Source organism: Salmo salar, chromosome 07 (assembly GCF_965601325.2).
Source record: "Salmo salar chromosome 07, fSalSal1, whole genome shotgun sequence".
NCBI classification, from domain to species: Eukaryota; Metazoa; Chordata; class Actinopteri; order Salmoniformes; family Salmonidae; genus Salmo; species Salmo salar.
The window spans coordinates 50,542,099-50,553,848 of NC_138297.1; the positions used below are offsets into that span (position 1 = coordinate 50,542,099).

At 45.4% G+C, this 11,750-nt stretch overlaps 1 protein-coding gene across 1 annotated transcript in view; it reads right to left on the bottom strand.

The window, feature by feature from the left end:
• Nucleotides 1–11,733, bottom strand: part of LOC106609461 (nuclear receptor-interacting protein 2) — a 33,765-nt gene extending 22,032 nt beyond the window's left edge. The window contains exon 1 of the mRNA XM_014208325.3: nt 10,875–11,733. Coding sequence (XP_014063800.3) covers nt 10,875–11,030 — 156 coding nt within the window. The 5' untranslated portion in view covers nt 11,031–11,733. The remainder of the gene's footprint in view (nt 1–10,874) is intronic.
• Between the last annotated feature and the right edge of the window lie 17 nt (nt 11,734–11,750).

The window sequence follows — 11,750 nt, forward strand, 5'->3', positions numbered from 1 at the left end:
CATCCTAGAGGTTACCTAGGGGTCACACTGTATTCCTCTCCCAGTCCTGTCATCCCTTTATTCCCCCCCACATCTCCTACCATTTTGCCTCCATCTCTCCCCTCCTTCACTGTTGTCTGCCAGTGCGAAGGCAAAAGTATATTGTTGCTGTTGCTACCTCATAGTCCAACCAAGGTTTGTGGATACAGGAACCGACAGAGTGTGATGTGAGAGGTATTCAATCACTCTCAGAGGACATGGAACTTATAAAGATTCTTCTGTATTGTGCCAAAGCTAGTAGTTGGGGCATTACACAATTCATCTGGGTACTTTAGAAGCTACCAGTCTGTATGTCACTGTCCTCCCAACCCAGCCTCAGTTCTAGCTGATCGTGTAGTTGCTAGGCTGAGCTGTGTTAGTCAGCTCTGACACAAGCTGTGAAGAAGGCCTCTCCACAGGAGCCCTCCGCAGAATAGGCTTTTCACAGTGAGCAGCTCGACATCCGCTCCGCACCACTCCACATCAATCAACAGGGCCACTTGGACCGGGCCTGAATCATAGTCACATCCTTCTGGTCCTGGAGCAAAGTGGACAGTGTTTTCGGATTCCGTCATATCTGACAACCGTTCAAATCAAGCCCCTGTGGTTCCTTTGACCTCACACCCACCTTCCCAGCTATCAACACCCATAGAGACTGGTTTTTATCTCGAAGTCCGCAGCCCTTTATCAAAGATGTCATTGGAAAACCAGCAGTGTACTGTGTGTCATTCTCGTTTGACCCCCACCATTCAGCCTTCTATCTTCCATCAGCAAAGTTTTCTCATTTACATTTCTCAAAGCTTGCAGGATCAGATAATGTATTATCTAAATCCGACAATGATTAAGGGTACTTCAACACGTATTCCCCCGCTCCTTCCTGCTGTAATGAACAGCATGTGTACGGAAACACACACAGGGAGATAGATAATGAACACAGGTAAATGGCTGGCTGGCTGATGGAAGGGCTTCCCTGGGCGAACTACTAAAGGTTCATCTGGATGGAGGAGTCCCAGTCTGGAGGGAGGAGTCACAGGCTGCGTCCACAAATGGGTCCCTGTTCCCTATTTTGACCAGAGCCCCATGGTATCCCAATAGGGTGTCATTCCAGACGCAGACACAGTCTGTGGTACTGCTGATTTATCTGACTTCGTCCCAGTGTGTTACTTTTTACATTTATGGAGTTTTTGTTTGGTCCTTGGGAGGAGATTTAAAAAATGAAGAAATAAACATTTCTCTTTGACACTTTGACAAGCATTAATTAGTCCACAGTCGAGAGAGAGAGAGAGAGAGAGAAACAGGAGAGGCAAAGAGTTGCCTGGTTGCCTGCCTCCCCTCCCAAGGAGAAAATCCTCCTTTAAATCCCATTATTATTAATCAGTTAAAGAAAAACTCCATTACCCATACTTCCCCTCCTCAGTGCTCCTCTCTGACTGGCAAAGAGCAGAGCAGATTGAAGCTGACAGCAGTGTACCCAATGTAATTCCCCCTGCTCCATGTGAGTGAGGAGGCAGCTGGCTGTTGTAGGTTCCGATTGCCCTGCAGCTACAGCGAGGTCAGACTGTTTGAATGCAGATCCCCTGTCCACAACAAGCGGCCTGTGTGCAGCGGTCGTGAACTGCCATACAGTATGTGCCCTGGCCTTTTTTATAAAGTTCAAATGCAATTCACTGTTCTAGCGCTGCACTTTGGCGGATGTGCTTAGTCTTTTGTCTGGTTTCAGGGACAGGGATGAAAGTGGCTGTAAAATAACCCGTTTGGAGACAAAGATTATAATCATGTCTGATGTTGCATCTGTCTGGCCTCTTTTCTAGCCATGACATCCTCAGAGACAAGATGGAGTGCTAAAGTCAGCAGTATGATTTCAGGGCTTTTGCAACAACAACAAAATAATATATTGACCAAATGCTGCGAGTAAACGTTGATTATTTATTCAATTTCGGCTGTCACAGTGGACACGTTCATCACTTTTGTGCCAACCGTCAAATGGCAAAAGCATGAGTACATGTCAAACTGTCTCGTTTTGCTAATTCGCTCATACAAAGCTTTTATTTGATTTGTCACACTAAATATGGAGTTATCCCTATTGAATCCCCCTTGGGAGAAGGTAGCAGTCATACATCAGACATTATGCTATACAATGCCTTTATGGTTGTAAATGCATGCTGAAGGGTGGTAGGCTTTCTTGGCTAAGTGGTTAACTTGGAATTGGCATCCCTGCTATGAATTAGGCTAATCTTTGTCTGCATCCATCAGCGTTCATGCAGATTAGATTATATTGGCTGATATCATGGTTAGCCATCATTCATTTCAGCCAGCAGAGATGATGACTGGATGAGTCTTAAATAGTGATTTGTGATGTTTGGTAAACGTGTACAAAGGATGTGAAAGTTCCTGTCCCTTAATGTCCCTCCCCTACTTGGTCTCTAGAAATCAATTCTCTCTTCAATTAGCTGTAATTGAAGAGAGTATAACTTCCCATAGCCTTTCTGGTACTGAAAGTGTGGAGCAGAGATTGAAATTAAAACTTTATTGGCAAGACATATAATATTTCTATGACTGTTGTTAACACTGTATGACACAATTGATGAATGCCAACTGTTGTCCCCCGTAGGCTAGATGGCCATTGTTTAGTTTTTTTGAAATATTTGAATTTACTAGATACAGAAGCAAACTGACCCAGTTAGACAACCAGTCCAGTCAAACCACTAGACATGGCACAATAGGTTAAGAGGAAAAACAAACTGGGATGTTTCTAGAATATCAATCATCAATGACCTTGTCCTTTCCTGTCTGTATCCTGTCTGTCATATTCTAGCATTCCATCTAGCATCTTTTCAAGCCCTCCTCAAACACACACACACACACACACGTACACACACACGCACTGTTCCTCTGTGTTCTTAATACATATTGCAGACTGCTGATTTTGCTGCTGAATGTCCTGCAGTGACCTCCCTCGGAACACGTCCACAGTGTTCCAGTTCAAACCGGTCACTATGATGCTCACTCTCTCTGTATGATGCTCACTGTCTCTTTCTCTCTCTCTCCCTCCCTTTTGTCATGGCATGTCCTCTTTCCTCTTTTCTTCTCTCACTCTCTCTGAGAGATTAGAGCCTAATTGCCGTGTGGGCTAATTATCTGACTGCAACAGGCTCCTCTCTCTGTCATGGCTGAAGTCACATGACTCTGCTAATGCCTGCTTTCCCATTCGGATCAAGGTGTCCAGCCGCTGGCTTCCTGTCATACAAACCATCAGGGTGTAGCCAGCGACACATCTGCTCTCTCTCTCATCTCCATCTCTTTCTACTCTCGATCTCTCCCGCTGCCATCCCCTCGGTCTCTGCGCCGGTCTGTTTCACCCAGGTATTTTTAGCCGGCTGTCTGTCTGCGGAGCGCGGACCAGCTCTGGGTGAACCAACGCTGCCGCCCATCAAAGCTTCTGACAACTGGGAGAGAGAGTGGTTGAGAGAGAGCAGGGAGGGTGAGAGAGTGCAGAGAAGAGGGAGAGAAACAGATAGAGTGTGGAGGGATAGAGAGAAGGGTCCTCACCTCCGCTCTGGTCAGCCAGGCTAATTGGCTCAGTGTTGGGTTCTAATGGTAATCACTAGAACCTTCCTGAGATGTCTCCTGAATCAATTCGCCATGGCCCTCCACAGTCAGAGTTAGGGCACTTTTCTCAAACTTCTTAGTGAAATGTCAAGGGATCACATTGTGTGAGTGAAGGTGCCATGTCGCCATCTGGGAGAGAACTCGGTCTAATGTTGTCATCCTTGGATGTTATAAACAATTTAATGAGATAATTACCACCAATTAAAACCAAGCCCAGACACTTCCACTTGATGTGGAGAAGGAAATGCCCTGCTGGGTTTGTTTGCCTGGTGGTGTAATGCACTCCTCTGAGCTTCATACTGCAGTGAGGTGATGAGAAGGGAAGGTGCTCTACATTCTGCTCCACACTGGAGCATGCGGACTCTGCAGCCCGGCTCTGACCTGACAGAGACACCTGGAGCCTCCCAATTAGACAAGCCTCACCGGGTCTGTCAGGAGAGAGGATACACAGATACACTCACACACATTTCTTTCACACACACAAAGTTAAAAAGAGTGGGAGGCAGAGCAGATGGAGGGATGTAACTGAGAAGTGGCGAGAGGGATGCTGCTTCCTCTCTTCCTCACCCTCACTGTTTTTCTAGAGAGAGAGAGAGAGAGAGAGAGACAGAGAGAGAGAGAGAGAGAGAGAGAGAGAGAGAGAGACATTCATTCTTATATAACTGGCCCTTTACTGTTAAATGATGTTCTGGCTCAGTTGAAGTGGAGTAGCAAACCAGGCTACATCTAAAGAAGCCCTGCGTGGTTCAATGTGTGTTTTTACACCAGGAATAGTTCTATTTTAATGACTTGAGAATGATAATGAGGACAAATGGCTTCATCATTCCTTAATAGGGGAAGGAACCCATGAGACTGATAATAAAGCATTCTTGAGATATGAACACTATTTCAGAATGACAGACAGACACACACACACACACACACACACATGTGGGCGGCAGGTAGCCTAGTGGTTAGAGCGTCGGATCAGTAACCGAAAGGTTGCTAGATCGAATCCCCGAGCTGACAAGGTTAAAATCTGTCGCTCTGCACCTGAACAAGGCAGTTAACCCACTGTTCCTAGACCGTCATTGTAAATAAGAATTTGTTCTTAACTGACTTGCAAAGTTAAATAAAGGTTCAATAAATACAAAATATACACACATACTGTCTGTCTATTCAGCTGTGAGGTGACATCACTACTCTGTTGGTGCCTATCAGCTGGCTTCTGGTTTATCTCAGAGTATCCCCACACACCTTAGGGAAACTCCTGCTGCTTTTCTACAATTCACTTTAGCTATGTCTCCACTTGGAGCGTGATTGCTTTTGACAGTCAGTACGGAGAGCGAGGCACGGCGGGGGAGCTGTAACAATGGCTGCCTCTCTGGTGTTCTGCCGTTCAGGCTCCGAGGCCATTACAATGTGATGCAGGGCGGTGAGATGACATGCGAATCATTCTGTAACCCCTGTGGCCTGTTTCCTCCATCGAATGGGGTTTCTAGCAAATGAGGTATGAATCAGAGTGAGTTCTTTTCTCTTTCCGATGAGCAGATAATTGGTATTAGCATAAGAGGGATTTATCCCAGTAGGGTCGTTGAATTAAATGCTGCCGTTCAGCAGATGTGGTCTGCATTTTGGTGATGCAGAAAAGATTCAGCTCTGACTGCATTATATCGTGACAAAGTGGCATAAAGTAATACATGTGGCTGTAAATATACTTAAGAGCCTAAGTGTGTCAGTGGCATCATCCTCTCTTGTTGTCACCATTGTAATCAAATATTCCCCTGAGTATTGCTTGCTTGTATTCAGAATAACGGAGACACTCGTTTACAAGTCAGACACCATGGGTGAATCCCAAATGGCACCTGATTTCCCACTGTATATAGTGCACTACTTTTGACCAGAGCCTTATGTGTATAGGGCATAGGGTTCCATTTAGGATACAGAGGATGGTTAGCTCCAGGTTCTCTCCCTGCATAGGGATTTCATATTTTCTCAGAGTGTGAATAGAATCCACAGCACCAGACAGGCTCCAACTAATATTTAATTTCGCTCTAAATAACAGCTTGTTATCCTCCCACAATGCTCGTGTGGAGACAATTCAACTCTGAGAGCGAAGGGAAATAGATTTAGATATAACGTGAGAGGGTTGAGAGAGATGGAAGTTGGTCGTGGAGATGCCGCTGCCTTCTGCGAAAGCTGGCTTTAAATACACAGTGTAATCACACACAGACACACACACAGTGTAAACACACACACACATAGTGTAAACACACACACAGCACACTTCTGATGCTCTCTGCTCCAGTCATTCTGGAGATTCTTGGAGTGCGCTCTGGGAATTTGGGAGGCAGCCATCTAATCAAGACTGTGTCAGGAGTTGACAGTGGGGCAATGAAGCCATTATCACAGGAAGCCCTTGTGCCCATAGAGGAGGACTGGGAGAGAGAGGACTGATTGAGCAGGAAGTGGGAGGATGTTGGGGGACGGGCAGACACTTCATAACAGGGACTGTCGCTCTGTCTTACAGTGTGTTCTGTCACTGTGCCATGCATTGATTAGATGAATGTGGCTGTGTGGGTGGCTGCATGGGTGGCTGCGTGGGTGTGCGCCTGCATCTTAATCTAACTTGCCCAGCTCTGTTTGTTCTGTCCCTCTGGCCTCATAGCTAGTGTACTGATGGAAGCAGACTTGTGAGGACAACACTGTGTCTCTGAGGCTCCATGTTCTCTAACAGGGTTTGACAGGCAGTCCTCTCATCTACTGTACTGAGTCTTTCATCTTCTATGCGGTTACATGGCCTACCATCTTTTCTAGACATCTCGTCAGATAATGGAAATTGCAGTTGATGTTGCATCGTTAACAGGGTAGATCCATTTTCGTCTTTTGAGCTTCTAGTCATGAAATCTATGCAGCCTACTCACTCACTTTTTATAGCTACTGTTTATAGGCCTCCTGGGCCATATGCAGTGTTCCTCACTGAGTTCCCTGAATTCCTATCGGATCTTGTAGTCATAGCAGATAATATTCTAATTTTTGGTGACTTTAACATTCACATGGAAAAGTCCACAGACCCACTCCAAAAGGCTTTCGGAGCCATCATCGACTCAGTGGGTTTTGTCCAACATGTCTCTGGACCTACTCACTGCCACAGTCATACTCTGGACCTAGTTTTGTCCCATGGAATAAATGTTGTGGATCTAAATGTTTTTCCTCATAATCCTGGACTATCGGACCACCATTTTATTACGTTTGCAATTGCAACAAATAATCTGCTCAGACCCCAACCAAGGAGCATTAAAAGTCGTGCTATAAATTCTCAGACAACCCAAAGATTCCTTGATGCCCTTCCAGACTGCCTCTGCCTACCCAAGGACGTCAGAGGACAAAAATCAGTTAACCACCTAACCGAGGAACTCAATTTAACCTTGCGCAATACCCTAGATGCAGTTGCACCCCTAAAAACTAAAAACATCTGTCATAAGAAACTAGCTCCCTGGTATACAGAAGATACACGAGCTCTGAAGCAAGCTTCCAGAAAATTGGAACGGAAATGGCGCCACACCAAACTGGAAGTCTTCCGACTAGCTTGGAAAGACAGTACCGTGCAGTATCGAAGAGCCCTTACTGCTGCTCGATCATCCTATTTTTCCAACTTAATTGAGGAAAATAAGAACAATCCGAAATTTCTTTTTGATACTGTCGCAAAGCTAACTAAAAAGCAGCCTTCGCAAATGGAGGATGGCTTTCACTTCAGCAGTAATAAATTTATGAACTTCTTTGAGGAAAAGATCATGATCATTAGAAAGCAAATTACAGACTCCTCTTTAAATCTGGGTATTCCTCCAAAGCTCCATTGTCCTGAGTCTGCACAACTCTGCCAGGACCTAGGATCAAGGGAGATACTAAAGTGTTTTAGTACTATATCTCTTGACGCAATGATGAAAATAATCATGGCCTCCAAACCCTCAAGCTGCATACTGGACCCTATTCCAACTAAACTACTGAAAGAGCTGCTTCCTGTGCTTGGCCCTCCTATGTTGAACATAATAAACGGCTCTCTATCCACCGGATGTGTACCAAGCTCACTAAAAGTGGCAGTAATAAAGCCTCTCTTGAAAAAGCCGAATCTTGATCCAGAAATTATAAAAAACTATCGGCCTATATCGAATCTTCCATTCCTCTCCAAAATTTTAGAAAAAGCTGTTGCACAGCAACTGACTGCCTTCCTGAAGACAAACAATGTATACGAAACGCTTCAGTCTGGTTTTAGACCCCATCATAGCACTGAGACTGCACTTGTGAAGGTGGTAAATGACCTTTTAATGACGTCAGACCGAGGCTCTGCATCTGTCCTCGTGCTCCTAGATCTTAGTGCCGCTTTTGATACCATCGATCACCACATTCTTTTGGAGAGATTGGAAACCCAAATTGGTCTACATGGACAAGTTCTGGCCTGGTTTAGATCTTATCTGTCGGAAAGATATCAGTTTGTCTCTGTGAATGGTTTGTCCTCTGACAAATCAATTGTAAATTTCGGTGTTCCTCAAGGTTCCGTTTTAGGACCACTATTGTTTTCACTATATATTTTACCTCTTGGGGATGTCATTCGAAAACATAATGTTAAATTTCACTGCTATGCAGACGACACACAGCTGTACATTTCAATGAAACATGGTGAAGCCCCAAAATTGCCCTCGCTAGAAGCCTGTGTTTCAGACATAAAGAAGTGGATGGCTGCAAACTTTCTACTTTTAAACTCGGACAAAACAGAGATGCTTGTTCTAGGTCCCAAGAAACAAAGAGATCTTCTGTTGAATCTGACAATTAATCTGGATGGTTGTACAGTCGTCTCAAATAAAACTGTGAAGGACCTCGGCGTTACTCTGGACCCTGATCTCTCTTTTGAAGAACATATCAAGACTGTTTCAAGGACAGCTTTTTTCCATCTACGTAACATTGCAAAAATCAGAAATTTTCTGTCCAAAAATGACGCAGAAAAATTAATCCATGCTTTTGTTACTTCTAGGCTGGACTACTGCAATGCTCTACTTTCCGGCTACCCGGATAAAGCACTAAATAAACTTCAGTTAGTGCTAAATACGGCTGCTAGAATCCTGACTAGAACCAAAAAATTTGATCATATTACTCCAGTGTTAGCCTCCCTACACTGGCTTCCTGTTAAGGCAAGGGCTGATTTCAAGGTTTTACTGCTAACCTACAAAGCATTACATGGGCTTGCTCCTACCTATCTTTCCGATTTGGTCCTGCCGTACATACCTACACGTACGCTACGGTCACAAGACGCAGGCCTCCTAATTGTCCCTAGAATTTCTAAGCAAACGGCTGGAGGTAGGGCTTTCTCCTATAGAGCTCCATTTTTATGGAATGGTCTGCCTACCAATGTGAGAGACGCAGACTCAGTCTCAACCTTTAAGTCTTTACTGAAGACTTATCTCTTCAGTAGGTTCTATGATTAAGTATAGTCTGGCCCAGGAGTGTGAAAGTGAACGGAAAGGCTGGAGCAACGAACCGCCCTTGCTGTCTCTGCCTTGCCGGTTCCCCTCTTTCCACTGGGATTCTCTGCCTCTAACCCTTTTACAGAGGCTGAGTCACTGGCCTACTGGTGTTCTTCCATGCCGTCCATGGGAGGGGTGCGTCACTTGAGTGGGTTGAGTCACTGACGTGGTCTTCCTGTCTGGGTTGGCGCCCCCCCCCCCCCCCTTGGGTTGTGCCATGGCGGAGATCGTTGTGGGCTATACTCGGCCTTGTCTTAGGACGGTAAGTTGGTGGTTGGAGACATCCCTCTAGTGGTGTGGGGGCTGTGCTTTGGCAAAGTGGGTGGGGTTATATCCTGCCTGTTTGGCCCTGTCCGGGGGTATCATCGGATGGGGCCACAGTGTCTTCTGATCCCTCCTGTCTCAGCCTCCAGTATTTATGCTGCAGTAGTTTATGTGTCGGGGGGCTAGGGTCAGTCTGTTACATCTGGAGTATTTCTCTTGTCTTATCCGGTGTCCTGTGTGTATTTAAATATGCTCTCTCTAATTCTCTCTTTCTCTCTTTCTGTCTTTCTCTCGGAGGACCTGAGCCCTAGGACCATGCCTCAGGACTACCTGGTATGATGACTCCTTGCTGTCCCCAGTCCACCTGGCCGTGCTGCTGCTCCAGTTTCAACTGTTCTGCCTGCGGCTATGGAACCCTGACCTGTTCACCGGACGTGCTTGTTGCACCCTCGACAACTACTATGATTATTATTATTTGACCATGCTGGTCATTTATGAACATTTTAACATTTTAACATTTTGACCATGTTCTGTTATAATATCCACCCTGCACAGCCAGAAGAGGACTGGCCACCCCTCATAGCCTGGTTCCTCTCTAGGTTTCTTCCTAGGTTTTTGGCCTTTCTAGGGAGTTTTTCCTAGGGAGTTTTTCCTAGCCACCGTGCTTCTTTCACATGCTTTGCTTGCTGTTTGGGGTTTTAGGCTGGGTTTCTGTACAGCACTTTGAGAATATCAGCTGATGTACGAAGGGCTATATAAAAATAAATTTGATTTGATTTGATTTGATAAGGATACCACAGGTTTGATAGAAAAGCAGTATGGTGTTGATGTTCAACTATTTTTGATGACAACATCAAGAGAACAAAGCAATACCATAGTCAATCAAAGGTCCACCTCATTAGTCACAGACTTACTACATTTACTTTACACCGCATTTTAAACCTAGTAAATCATTCAGTTAGATTGAGCCAACTGTTTACCCCAGTGTTGTAAAAATACTGTGACAATATTCATATCTTTCAACTTGTCTCCCAACGGTCCCCAAAGCACCAACAATGCCAAGCAGCTGGTGGCAAACAGAGTACAGCCTCTTCAACTAACTATCCAAATAAGCTCATTTCAACATCTTCTATGTGCCAAGTCTCATCCAAAATGCATTTAGCCACCATTAGCCACCATTTAGCCACCATTAGCCACCACCACTAAGAGTCAAAGTGACACAATACAAGCAATAGAGTGTGATCTAATGGGCCTTTCAGACAGCCACTGACCAGGGTCGTATTCATTAGGTAGCAAACAGAAGAAAAAAGACTGTAACAGGGAGGGACTATCTGAATTTGTTCAATAAGAGCAGGGCACACTGTAGTAAAAACATTCTACAAAACATTTTGCTACGGTGTGCCTTAATGAATACAACTCATGTAAGTGACAGTACCACCAGTAACAGAATAAGAATAGTCCAATGGGACATTGACAGCCACTCACCAGATCTTTGGAGGTGCCCAGTCTCTTGAGCCCATCCAGAGGCAGCAGGTCGGCTGAGTCTTTGTGTGTGAACTGGGTGGCCTGCTTCAGACGCCTCTGCTGGCCCAGGATGGCTTTATCCCGGATAGCCAGATCGCCCTTCTTTGACTCACTCATGGTCAGTCAGTCAACCAGTCAGTCAACCAGTCAGTCAGTGCAGTACAGCTAGCTAGAGTGTAGAGCAGAGCTGCTCAGTTCAGCGTACCTCTGTCTGATGTAGCCTGTTTTGGAACAGCAGTAGCAGCAGAAGCAGCACAGAAGGGTATGAGTGTTTAAGGCAGAGCAGCACAGCCCAGTGCCCTGTACTGTAAAGTCTCTCCTTTTCACTTCCAAGAGCTAGATCGCAGAGAGGAGATGATACTGTTGATTACTCCTGTTTTAGTTGGTCTCTTCCAGAACAAATGTCTTCCCTCGCCTTTACTGTGACCGTCTTCAAACTGTTCCACCTTCAAAATGTGACCTCCCTCTGTGTGAGGGTGAGGTTGTTTTGAGGTGCTAGTCCTTGGCATCTATTTGTGTTCTATGTTGCTGTCAGTGTCCAGAAATGATTAGTGTGCTGATGGTCCTGTTACGTAGACATGTCTCTCTTCACGCTGGGCTGTGTGTGTGTCCCTTCCTCTGTCAGTGCAGTCTGTCCTTGCAGCGCTGCAGGAGCAAACTGTGCCACTCTCTTTCTCTGCTCTTTCTCTGTCTCTCTCTCTATCTCTCTCTGCTCTCTCCCCCACTCTCTCTCTCTGCTCTCTCTCCTCTTTCTCCTCTCTCTCTGCTCTCTCTCTCTGCTCTCTCTCTGCTTTCTCTGTGCTCTCTCTCTCCTCTCTCTCTGCTCTCTCTCTCTGC